Raw genomic sequence first — 13,558 nt, 5'->3', positions numbered from 1 at the left:
GCTTATTTTGGACAGATGTACGAAAGATTTGGTCTTCTCGAAGGATATAAGAACCATTACCCTCTAACAAGCACCGACACGTGATTTGAAAAAACAATTATGTCTTGGACACGTGTCCGATACCGATACGCGGTTAATATTTAGGCACACGCGGTCAACTCTCCAATATGTTTCGACACATTTTTCCGACACGCAATCAACTTTCTCCGACTCGTGGTCAACACTCTAACACACTCCGACACGTTTTTTTTAATCTTAATTTTATTTTATTAACTAAATATAAAAAAAATTATAAATTAATTTTTTTCTGTTATGAAATTTAACATGAAAAACTAACAAAGTACGAAAAATTATTTTTATTTATATTTATGTTAGGAAATTTAAATATTTGATTGATTATATGACTTATTATGGACTCTTATATGTATTAAATATAAATTATATTATATATATTAAAATTTTTATTTAATATCAAAATGTGTCCCAACATGTCAAAATATGATATTTTTAGAATTAATATGTCAGCGTGTCGTATCGTATCACATGTCCCGTGTCAGTGTTGGTGCATCATAGATTACCCTTTTTTTTGAGTAAATACTTTTTTTGGTCCTTAACAAAAAATACGGTCTCCACTTTAGTTCCTTACAAAAATAAATTAGTCAGTTAGTCCCTAACAAATTTAAAGTGGACCCATTTAGTTGAAATCGTGATCTCTCGCAATTTTAAAAATAATCCATATTAGACCCTCAAAAGGACTAAAATGGGTCCACTTTAAATTTGTTAGGGACTAACTGACTAATTTATTTTTGCAAGAAACTAAAGTTAGGACTGTATTTTTTGTTAGAAACCCAAAAAAATATATTTTTTTTTTTTGGTAAGTAACCATTAGTCCATTACCCCTATTTAGGTAGAAACCTTTTTGAAAAAATTTACTTTGTGAAAGACACGATAATATGTGGTTTACGAACCAGATGTCGTCACAACGAACAAATCTTTGGTGCTACTGTAGCACTAAAGATTCAGTACATCTCACCAATGAAAATTTACATGTCAGTTAAAGTTTTATTTTCTCTGACAATTGTTTTCTCTCTCCTATGATGTGTAATGCTCTCATTGATGAGATGCACTGAATCTTGATACAACAGCACCAAAGATTTATTCCATAACTGTGATGCCTGTCAGAATGAACCAGACGTCCTTATCCTTTCCGTTTGTTATGTCGTCAGTAGTGACGACTGAAATAAAAAACGCATGAACAAAATTCAAGCAAGACCTTGGAGAAGTAAAACACTCAACCAGCAATTATTTCCAAATATTTTATTCTTTTTTCAACTTTTCTTTTAACTTTGAAGCTTGTCTTACGAAATATGCATTCCTTCAATTCCATTCAGTTTCCAAAACGGTCATACCTACTCAAATCCAAACATGTCCGCAACACAAACCCACGTCCTTGCCTATGCCTTCCCACCCTCCGGTCACGTGATCCCTCTCCTCGACCTAGCCAAAAGATTAGTCTCTTCCGGCATATACGTCACCGTTTTGGTCACTCCTTCCACCCAAACCTTAGTCCCAACCAACTATTCCCCTCTTCTCCAAACCTTCCTTCTTCCTGCCCCTCAGTTCCCTAACCCGAACCAGGACCCGAACCAAAACAGGCTCGCGGCAATCATCACCTTCATGCGCCACCAACACTACCCGATTCTCCTCGAGTGGGCCCGTGCCCACCCTTCACCTCCCTCCGCCATCATTTCGGATTTCTTCCTTGGTTGGACTCACGACCTTGCACGTGACCTCCACGTGCCGCGTATAATTTTCTCTCCCTCCGGCGCGTTCGCTCTCTCTGTCTCCTTCTCCCTCTGGCGGGACCTTCCCCTAAACGACAACCCCGAAGATCCCAACTCTGTCGTTTCATTCCCTAACCTACCGAATTCACCAACTTACCCCTGGTGGCAGATCAGCCCATTGTTCAGGGAGAGCGAGAGAGGGGGACCCAATTGGGAACTTCACAGGGAAAACATGCTCTTAAACCTCGACGCTTGGGGCGTCGTTTTCAACTCGTTTACTGAGTTGGAGCGAGTTTATCTGGACCACGTGAAGAAAGAACTCGGCCACGAAAGAGTGTGGGCCGTAGGTCCGGTTTTGCCGCTTGAGGAAAACGGTTCGAACAGACCGGAAGAAGACCGAGGCGGGTCCAGCACCGTCTCACGCCACGAGCTGATGACGTGGCTCGACTCGAAACCGAACGGTTCGGTGGTTTATGTCTGCTTTGGGAGCCGTGGGGTTCTCACGAGCGAACAGATGGATGTTTTAACACGTGCCTTAGAGCTCAGTGGGGTCCATTTCATATTTTCAGTTACGGGTCCCGACATGATACCAAGTGGGTTCGTGGATCGGGTACGGGGCAGGGGATTTATAATCGAGGGGTGGGCCCCGCAGTTGGTTATACTGAGTCACCGCGCCGTGGGTGCGTTCTTGACTCACTGCGGGTGGAACTCGGTGCTGGAAGGATTGACTTCTGGTGTAGTGATGCTGACATGGCCATTGGGTGCGGACCAGTTCACGAACTCGAAGTTGTTGGTGGATCAGCTGGGCGTTGCGATTCGAGCCGCAGAAGGGACCGAGAAGGTTCCAGAACCGAGCGAGTTGGCTAAGAGGATAGAAGGGTCTCTGGGGAAGACTAAAGAGAGGGTGCGAGCTGAAGAGTTGAGAGACGCAGCCTTGGGTGCTATAAAGAAGTATGGGAGCTCCCATAAGCAATTGGATGCACTTGTGAAGCAGCTCAATGAACTCAAGAATGAACAAGTCACCGTTTAAATGTTTTTTTTTACAGTTTTTAATGTTCATGCTATATAGCACAAAGATTGCACTTAATAAGGTTTTACACTAATAAAAGGAAAAATTAGTAAGCAGCAGTCAACAATGTTGAAAATGCTAACAAAAATTATTTAAAACATTGTTCACTTCCGTTATCTTCATTATATTCATAATTTATTAATTAGCACTAATAAGGCATGAATTAGCCGGGTGAATATGTGAGAGATGAGGAACAAACGGGCAAATGAGAGGAGATTAAATAATAAAATGTACTAAAATTTGTTAAATATTTAGCTCGTTTAAATTACAAATGGAAAAATATAAAAGCGTGGGATAAAATAAGAGTTTAAGAATTTGAATTTTCAAAGCTTGAATCATAATGCTTTTATGAATTTTACTTTACCTTAAATTCAAGGTGTTTCTTAATTTTGAAGGCGCAAAAGCGTAACTTTATATGCTGTGAACGGGAAATTTTCTGTTTTTCACAACTATGAATGCAATTGCTGCTATTTGAAGTAAAAGCACTTCCATTTTTTTTTTTTCGTTTGTCTCTCTCCCATTTTCACTAATGAAATTACCCAAATACTGTTTCACTCTCTACTAGTTGCTTAAAGGAAAAAAAAACTGTTGCTTAAATATAATGAATCAATTTTTGTGTCACTAATTTTGTATTTGAAAATTTAGCAAATCCGCTTTTTAACACTATTCCTATTCTTTTCTTTTCTTTTTAACACTTCACTATGGAATTAATACGACCGGATATGTTCTTTTCTAATCCGCATATTTTTAGTTGTGATATTGAGTAATGGTACTTAGTGAAAATAGTAAATTGACAAAACCCAATCAGAATATATCAATATTTAAATGTAGTTGTTGGATAATTCAAAGAATTAGTAATAATAACAACTTATTATGACAAAAATTGTAACACTCTCTATAGTTACTTATTATAGAGGATATTTGTTGTGCCCCAAGTCCTTGAACCCAATGAAGAGAAGCCCATTCGCAATAGAAGAAGACCAGTTTACTTAAAGGACTATTGTCCTTAATGCATTGAGGCCTAGACTCGATAAAATAGACTTGAGTTTAATTGCTAAACGTTGTAATAGAAAAGGATTGTAAGAAAACTTTATAAAAAGCCCGGGGGGCATAACAGAATATACGGAAAAGCTTGGACAATTCTCATTCTTATCTCTTTTTTTCTCTCTAAGTGGTTATTTTCTCTGAATCCTTCCCTCTCAACTTCTTCGAGATCTGAAACACACCCTTCATTGGTGCTTTCATTGCTCCTCATCCTACCTGCTATGGCAGAAAACACGCGTTTGAGGGATCTTACACAACATCTGGATATGTTAGAAGAACAGTTTCGTGCAGCGGAAACCGTTCGTGCACAACAGTATTTGGGTTTGCAGGAATCCAATTCTCAGTTGCAGGAATCTCAGCACTAGTTGCATGAATCTCAGAACCGCTTGCATTTAGATCTCGCTCGTTTTCTGGAGTCGCAACAGCAATCTCCAGGTAGTCAACATTCCAATCGCGTAATTCTGGGCTCAGGACCACATGGGAATGAATTCTCCAGAGCACGCCAAGTTAAACTTGATTTTCCTCATTTCTCTTCCGGGGATCCAACCACTTGGATCGTGGCTGCCGAAAGGTATTTCACCTTCTACCAGGTTCCTTTAGCAGATCGCTTAAATTTAGCTGCATTCCATTTAGATGAGCCTGCTGCTAGTTGGTTTTATGGTTCGAACCAAAATAGATTAATGCCCGATTGGCAGACATTTTGCACGGCTGTACATCGACGTTTTGGTCCTTCCGAATTTGAGGACCCTGCGGGTGCCTTAGTCAAGATTCAACAAGCTAGTTCAGTGTTGGATTATCAATCCACCTTTGAGAAATTAGTGAGTAAGGTGCCTGGTCTTACAGCTCCATTGTTACAGAGCATTTTCATTTCGGGATTGAAGTCCAATATCCGTCGACTCGTTCTTACTCATCGACCTCAAGATTATCATGAGGCTTTTTCGCTGGCACGAGTTTATGAGGATCAATCTTCTGATTATAAGCCTTCTCGTTGTTGGTCAAATCCCCCAAAACCACCTCCTAACCATGTTGGCTCTACTGCAATCATACCCAACAAACCACATGCCTCTATTCCGTCTTCCAATCCCTTGGCTGCCATTCCCATCCGTCGGCTTTCACCGGCTGAGATCCAAGTGAAACGTGAAAAGAACTTATGTTATACATGTGATGAACCATATTCTTTTGACCATAAGTGTAAGGGTCGTGCTACTCTTTTGTACATGGAAGGTACGGATGATGATCCTGATTTAGTTGTTTCTGACGCGGTAGTGGACCTTCCTACCCCTGATATTACTTCTGAAATTAGCTTCAATGCTCTCTTCGGCCATAGTTGTTCATGTTTATTTCGGCTCACAGGCTCTCTAAAAAGGAAACCAGTTCAGATTTTGGTTGATGGGGGTAGTACCCACAACTTTATAACTGAGCGCATGGCTAATTTCCTTGGTTTGACCTTGCAACAGGTGTCTCCTTTTCATGTACAGGTGGAAAACGGAGATGCTCTGCAGTGTCACAATTCTTGTCCAGCTATCTCCTTACTGCTTCAGTCACATGTCTTTATTGTAGATCTTTATGTGCTGGATCTCAAAAGGGCTGATGTGGTATTAGAAGTCCAATGGCTCGCTACTCTTGGGCCTATTGTGACCGATTATTCTCAAATGACTATGACATTTCAACACTTGGATGCTACTGTAATTTTACAGGGGAACTCGCCTATTGCACCGACACCGATTACTAATGCTCAGTTTCACAAATTGATGGTTCAGAAGTCTATATCTTCTTGCTTTATGTGCCTCACTAGTACCACCCCAACACAACCCTCTTTCGCACCTCATCCTCAACCACCCTCATCTATCCAACATATATTACACCAGTTTCAAGACGTCTTTGCCACCCCAACGTCTCTACCCCCTGACAGAAACTTTAATCATTCTATAAACCTTTTTCCAAACTCAAAACCCGTTCAAATGAGGCCCTACAGGTACCCACATTTCCAGAAGAAAGAAATTGAGAAAATGGTTGCGGACATGTTGGACACTGGTATTATCCAGCCAAGCCGTTCTCCTTTCAGTTCCCCAGTCCTTTTGGTCAAAAAGAAAGATGGGACATAACGCTTTTGTGTTGATTACCGCGCCCTTAATACCATCACCATCCCTGATAAATTTCCTATTCCTACAGTTGATGAACTGATAGACGAACTTCAGGGTGCTCAGATCTTCTCTAAGCTTGACCTTCGCTCAGGCTATCATGAAATAAAAATGAATTCAGTGGATGTTCCCAAGACGACATTTAGAACCCACAGTGGTCATTTTGAGTTTCTTGTGATGCCTTTTGGGCTTTCTAATGCCCCATCCACCTTTCAGGCCACAATGAACCATATACTGGGTTTTTGCGTCATTTTGTCGTCATCTTCTTTGATGACATTTTGGTGTATAGCCCATCTATTCAGGCCCATGAAGATCATTTAACTTAGGTGTTGTAGACCCTTCGACAACATCAATTCTTTGTTAAAATGACTAAATGTTTATTTGCGGTGCAGGAGATCCAATTCTTAGGCCACATAATATCTGCATCTGGGGTTAGTCCTGACCCTTCCAAGGTCCAAGCGGTGCACGATTGGCCAACTCCTAAGTCAGTGATACAGTTACGAGCCTTTTTAGGACTTTCGGGTTACTATCGCCGTTTTATTCGGGGTTATGCTATGGTTGTGGCTCCACTTACTGGTCTTCTTGCTAAAGATGCCTTTCATTGGAGATTAGCAGCTGATCATGCTTTTGTTTCTCTTAAGCATCTCTTTACTACTGCCCCAATTTTAGCATTGCCTAATTTCCAGTTACCATTTGTTTTGGAAGCTGATGCTTCAGGGAGTTATCTTATTGCAGGATAATCATCCTATTGCCTATTTTAGTCGCAAGCTTTCCAAGCTCATGCAACTTAAATTTACCTATTTACGCGAGATGTACGCCATTACCTCTGCCGTTGCAAAATGGCGTCAATATTTGCTAGGATCCTCTTTTATCATCAAGACGGATCACCATAGTTTGCATCACTTAATGACACAAGTGATCCAAACTCCAGAACAGCAACAATTTCTAGCGAAATTGTTGGGCTACAACTATACGATCCAATACAAATCTGGCAAACAAAATATTGTGGCTGACGCCCTGTCACGCCAACTTGAAGGGATTGCTACCAATACATCCCCAACTCTACTGCTTTTGACTACCCCTACATCTCATTACAGTTCCATTATACAGTCTGAGTTACATGAAGATCCTTATGCTACACAAATATATAATGATTTACAATCTAATTCATCCAAATGGCCTCGTTGGTAGCTGCAAAATGGTTTGTTGTTTCACCGCCATAGATTGTACATTCCTGCTGCTTCATCGTTGATACCACTCTTGCTGCAGGATTTCCACTCCTCCAAGATAGGGGATCACGCGAGAGTTCTCCGTACTTCACTCCGATTAGCAGCCAAATTCACCTGGAACAAAATGAAGAAAGATGTTTAGCAATTTGTGCAACAATGTGAAATTTGTCAGAAAGCTAAATCACCCAATCACTCCCCCTATGGCTTGCTTCAACCTCTACGCATACTTGACTTAATCTGGTCTGACTTAACAATGGATTTTGTGACACATCTACCTCTTTCATTGGGGTTCACATCTATTCTAGTAGTGGTGGACAGACTCTCAAAGGGTGCCCATTTTGCTGCCTGGCCATCTAAATACTCTGCTTCCAAGGTCACTACGGTGTTTTGGGATACGGTGGGAAAGTTACATGGTCTTCCCCGCTCCATAGTTTCTGACAGAGACCCTATTTTTCTCAGTGAGTCTTGGCAAAGTCTATTCAAACTTCAGGGGACCCATTTACGTTTTAGCTCCGCTTACCACCCACAATCGAATGGTCAAACAGAGCGAGTTAATCGGACTTTAGAGCAGTACCTCAGATGTTTTGTCCATGAGAATCCAACAGCGTGGCACAAGTTCTTGAGTTGGGCGGAGTTTCATTACAACACCACTCACAATCGTTCTACTGGAACTTCTCCATTCAAGGCTACTTTCAGGCGTTTTCCTCACGATTTATTATCCTACACTTTGGGTTACACGTCGGTTGAACCAGTAGACTCTGATCTTCAGAAACGTTCAACGATTCTGTCATCATTAAAACACAATTTAAAGAAAGCTCAAGCAACGATGAAGGTTCAGGCGGATCAGAAGTGGAAAGACATCACCTTTAAGGAAGGAGATCTGGTTCTTCTTCGCTTACAGCCATTCCGGCAGCTCACTATACATCGTCGTTCTTGTCACAAGCTTAGCTTGCATTTTTATGGGCCATTCAGAGTGCTCGAACGTATAGGACCGGTTGCATACTGCCTCCAGCTCCCTGCGGCATCTCGGGTTCACCTCGTTTTCCACGTCTCTCTGTTTTGGCCCTTCTTTCCAGCTCACGGTTATCAGGTCCATGATTTTCCCGCGGATCTCCGAACCGTCCCACCACAACACACACCAGCAGCCCTGCTTTCTCGGCGCACCATTTGGAGACAAGGACGACCAGTGACCCAAATCCTTGTTCAGTGGGAGGGGTTGTCGCCGGAAGACTCGATGTGGGAAGACGAGACCTTGCTATCTTCTACTTCTGGCACCAAGGTTTCACCTTTGGCTCAACCACACAACTCGACGGTAACTCCTATTTCTGATAAGGATGGATTGGACAAAAATGACGCATTGGTTTCTACTCAGAGTGATACAACTACTCAACTTCAAGGCCCTACAGTGCCCTCATCCAATCAGACTGTTGAGGATCAGATTCTTAGCCCTTCATACACCACTCCGATATCTCCATCTGTCCCTGTCACCTCAGCATCACCACTGGTGCCTGCCAGCTGGTTTCCAACCATGCAGGATATTTCTGACGCTCTGGGGCCGTCCAACCTAGTGGACGAGGTTTGTTTTGATGGGGAAGGGGATGTTGTGCCCCAAGTCCTTGAGCCCAATAAAGAGAAGCCCGTTCGTAATAGAAGAAGACCATTTTACTTAAAGGACTATTGTCCTTAAATACATTGAGGCCCAGACTCGATAAAATAGACTTGGGTTTAATTGCTAAACGTTGTAATAGAAAAGGATTGTAAGAAAACTTTATAAAAGACCTGGGGCCGTAACAGAATATACAGAAAAGCTTGGACAATTCTCTCTCTTATCTCTTTTTCTCTATCTAAGTGGTTATTTTCTCTGAATCCTTCTCTCTCAACTTCTTCTAGATCTGAAATACACCCTTCAATATTACATTAATTTTTTTAATAATACTTTAAATAATTAAGAAAGAATAAAGGGATATAAGATTCTAAAGTATGTTCGATCCTCCCCAATATCATTTTTGGAATGGATTTAGAGCCTTAATCCTTGACCCGTCTCGAATAGATTGCTTCCCATGAACGATACATGTGGTTTATTAAAAAAAATAACAACTATAAAGTAGTGGTTATAAAGTAAGGCAAATAACAGAACACTCTCAAAGTTAAATATACATTAGATAGAGTCAAGTACATTTGTTTCTAGTGACAAAAATTATTTTACATTAATGGTTATGACACACAAGCCATTTAGTAAATTAGGCTTAATTCACACTCTTATCTATTTGTTATGTTGAGTAGGAACCTTATACAAGTTTTAACATATCCAATCATCTAAATTAAAAGGAAACATTTTTACCCTCTCAGGGTAGAAAACTACAACCACGCCATGCGTGTCCACAATCACCCGGAGCTCTGTCCGGTCTTCGAAGTCATTAATTAGTATGCTACATCCTTCTCCAATGATACATATACTAGGCATGTTTAATTTTTGGAAAGCTTAGCATAAACATAAATATATGTGAGATAAATCTCAGTAATATTGAAATTTTCAAACCATAACCAGTTCAGCCACTATAATGGAAAATATCATTCTCTCTAAACATTTTTATGATAAGAAAATCTATATTTCAATAATAATTAAAATAATAAATATAGAAAAGAATATGTAATATTTAACTGAAACTACTAAAGCCCAGCCTCTAAGGGTTTTTGCATGTGAAATGTTACTAAGTGCCCGAGCTCAAACCCAAGGTAAGGCGTCTCTTACAACATTATCGTATGATCCTGAACATTCTTAGATAAGTTCATATCAGAATCATTCAGTTAAATATTACATATTATGTTAATATTCATTTGGTACCAAGAGAATATAGATCAATTAGTTCCATAGTCTTGGTCCAATACAATTTTTATAACTAATATAAGCAGATACATCAAATTAAAAAACCAAAGTTTAGAAAATTAAACCAAATGGTAGAAAATTAAACCAAAGTGTAGAAGAAATCTATAAGAAAATGGTTTGCCATGGTAACTATAATACCTCATGTGCATCCAATGTATTAACAGACATATGATATTAAGCACATCATGTTTAAATAAATAAACGCGTAAGCTTGCTTGATAATTCACTAATGGTTCTAATATTAAAATGTGAATAAATTTTTTCTTTTTCCTTATGTATTGCAATCAATTTCATTTAATTCCTTAGAAACTGAATTTAAACCTTATGTATATGCCTTTATAGTACCTCATAATCATTTCCAACATTTCGTTGAAAAATATTCATTTTAGCTTTTGTTAGCCCAAAATAGTCGGATATTCCTCAGGGGCATATCCAGATATTGAACTTTCAATATCCGAATATTTCTCCTCAATAGTGAAAATGAAATATCTAGCTTTGGGTTAAGGTTCTAAAATTCAACCCCCTTGCTCAATAAACTCTCCATCTTGGATCTAATAGGCATTTTATACAACATTGATACATATCTATCATTTGTAAGCTTTATATCACCTATTTCATACATTTCTTGTTACCCAAGTTATTATATAGTCCTTAGGCCGTATAAGTACTCATTAGCACAAACGAGCGCTCTAAAAACATACTTTCTTTGTAAATGGCTAAGAGGCACATAAAAAAATCATGTCAATTTCATGATTCCAATGCTTTACTCCATCAAGTTCAAGCTTATACAACCATAATCATCATTAGGTAATAAAACCCTTTTTGCACATTAATTCATCCATTTATGCCTCAAAACATAAGACACCACTAAGCGTCATTCAATTAATCCACTCAATTCACAACTTACATATACATATAAACCTTCACAAAGTGTCCAATTATTTTTTGAACATTAAACCCTAATTTTTCACACCATGGCTGAACCTAGTGGGAGGGATTCAAGGGAATTTTTCAAACTTTAAACACATGTTCATGCTTATTTCACATCCTAACTTCATTAACAACACTAATCCATCATAAATTTCAATATTCCAACTCAATAATATTCAATAACATATGCTCATAATGTTCAAAACTTAAATCATGGCATTTAAACCATTGGAATAATGATCTCTTACCTCAAATAACCTATACAAGGCTTGGAAAACAAAACCCAAGCTTGGTTCCACCCAAAAATCTACTTCTCTCACTAGGATGAATAGTAACCGAATTTTGAGAGGAAGAGAGCTCTTCACACAAGCCTTTTTAGCCTAAACAAAGTAATGGGATGGATTCACCATGATCTCTACTTAAACTTTCATGTATGACCCTTTGTGTTTTGGTGGCTAGATGAGTGAGAAAGAGAGGAGAGAGAGAAAACCCTAACCCCCCACAACCATGAAACCCACGGGTGAAAGACAGAGAAGAGGAAAGAAAAAGACGAGCAGGAAGGAAGAAATAAAGGAGTTACAGTTTGTAAAAACTTAAATATGTTGAGTTACTTTAACTGGGTAACAACTTATCTATCTACACACCTCCATTCAATACCAAACTTTACCCAATGAACTAGAATATATTTCCAGTCATATTTCTAACTTTACCTTTTTATTTTGGGTAATTTTTTCTACACACATTTTACCCCAAAAATCTCACTGACTGTACTTTTTACCTCAAAAGGAACTCTAATTTATTTAATTAGATCTTTTACTTAATTTAACCCATTTATGCATGATTAAATATTTAATCACTTGTCCTTTTTTAATTAAACGGGTTAGGGTATTATACAAGTTATATTCAATATTTTGGAAAATTCATGCTTGGACATGTTGAGTTTCTTGCATTGTTGAGCCATGATTTGGTTGGATGATTGAATGTGTCCCTTGTGGTGATATGATTGAGCCTTGTGGACCAACATTGAAGAACCAACCATTGGAGGAAGCCATGGAGTTTGATTAGCTCACTTGAATTGGTAAGTTCATGCCTATTGTGGTGTGAATATATTTTTTTGGTTGATGAATATATTGGTATTGATTGGATTGCCTTGATAGATTGTCTAGTACCATGATGTAGGTATTGATTGTAAAGCTTGATTGTTTGAGTTGGTGGTGAACAAAGGTTGAGATTGGAAGCAATTGACGTAAGCCTTCGGACCTTGGGAATTGATCCCTTAATTGTTTCACCAAGCCCTGAATAGGTAGTGGTTGTTGATAGTGTATGTAAATGCAGTAAAGTAGTTTAATGCTTTGTTATACGTATGTGTATGCACTAGGTGTGAACACCCAATTTTGTCGCAAACATTTAAAAATAACACACAAAAAGAAAAAGAAAAAAAAGTTAAAAAAGAAAAAAAAATTTGTCCTTCAATAAGGAAAAATGGAAAAGGGAAGGAGGACCATTTCAGAAAAAAATAGCTTTGAGTAGGACCCGTTCCAGCCACGATATGTCCTTCATCCACCGTCCGATCGAGCAAAAAATTTTTTAGCAAGATCTTGACTCATTGCACATCATATTCAACGGTGGATTGGTTGATTGGAGGCCTGTACCATTCCCAGAAAATTCAAAATTGAAACAGGTTTCCCGGGCGATTTCTACTGCAAGCAGCGTTTTTGGAAGGACCATTTCTCTCAAACGAACCGTCCGATCGTTCTCAAATTTGGTCAGCGTGCTCCTCTTATATGATACTTCAATCTGACCGGACCGATTTTCGAACAGAGCTTTCTAGCATCAGATATAAATTTTGAAAGCTGGGCTGTTAGTTTTGTTGGAAATGATGCAATTTTGGGCAGCCATATTGCAGGAATCGTTTATCTCAAATGAACCGTCCGATCTTCCTCAAAGTTGGTCGGCATGTTTCTCGCATAAAATACTTCAATATGGCTGAAGCGATTTTCGAGCTAAGCCCTTTGGTGTGACATATGGTGGTCACAAAATGGTTGTCCACATTGATAAAAATCACTATTCCTTAAAAGTCTCACATTGCCTATCTCTATCCCTTCTTCCTCCCTTCCCCCTATATAAGAAGCTTCTCCCTCCCTTCCCCCTATATAAGAAGCTTCTCCCCCTTCTTTCAAGGACACCAAAAAATTGGAGAAAAACCAAGTAAAAAAAACTCAAGACACTTGGGCTTGGTTTAAAACTAAGCTAGTGTTGTAATAAAAAAAATTTAGTTACTAATTTTCCTAAAAGGAAATTTGGGGTGGTTCTCTACAACTTGGCTCCATACACCAAGTTTTGGTCATCTTTGAGGTAAGTCCACTTACTTTCTTCTTTAGTTAATAATTTTCTTTGCATGCTTTTATGTTCTTGATTTTTAGGAATTTTCTTATGCTTTTCATGTTTTATTAGAAATTTTCTTATATAGCTTA

At 38.9% G+C, this 13,558-nt stretch overlaps 1 protein-coding gene across 1 annotated transcript; it reads left to right on the top strand.

Annotated features, from left to right (window-relative positions):
• The first annotated feature begins 1,408 nt into the window (after window positions 1–1,408).
• LOC133283796 (flavonol 3-O-glucosyltransferase UGT89B1-like) lies at window positions 1,409–2,814 on the top strand. The gene has a single exon (XM_061480706.1). It carries the CDS (start codon window positions 1,426–1,428, stop codon window positions 2,812–2,814), a length of 1,389 nt encoding a protein of 462 aa, XP_061336690.1. The 5' UTR covers window positions 1,409–1,425.
• Window positions 2,815–13,558: the final 10,744 nt, after the last annotated feature.

This window comes from Gastrolobium bilobum, unplaced genomic scaffold (assembly GCF_033153095.1).
Source record: "Gastrolobium bilobum isolate Gb01-03AN ecotype WA unplaced genomic scaffold, APGP_CSIRO_Gbil_v1 utg2155, whole genome shotgun sequence".
Classification (NCBI taxonomy): Eukaryota; Viridiplantae; Streptophyta; class Magnoliopsida; order Fabales; family Fabaceae; genus Gastrolobium; species Gastrolobium bilobum.
Note: the sequence above shows the minus strand (reverse complement) of the source record. Positions and strands in the feature narration are given on the sequence as shown.

Coding starts and splice junctions, on each gene's coding strand:
- LOC133283796 (XM_061480706.1), top strand. CDS start 1,426: ATGTCCGCAACACAAACCCACGTCCTTGCCTATGCCTTCCCACCCTCC.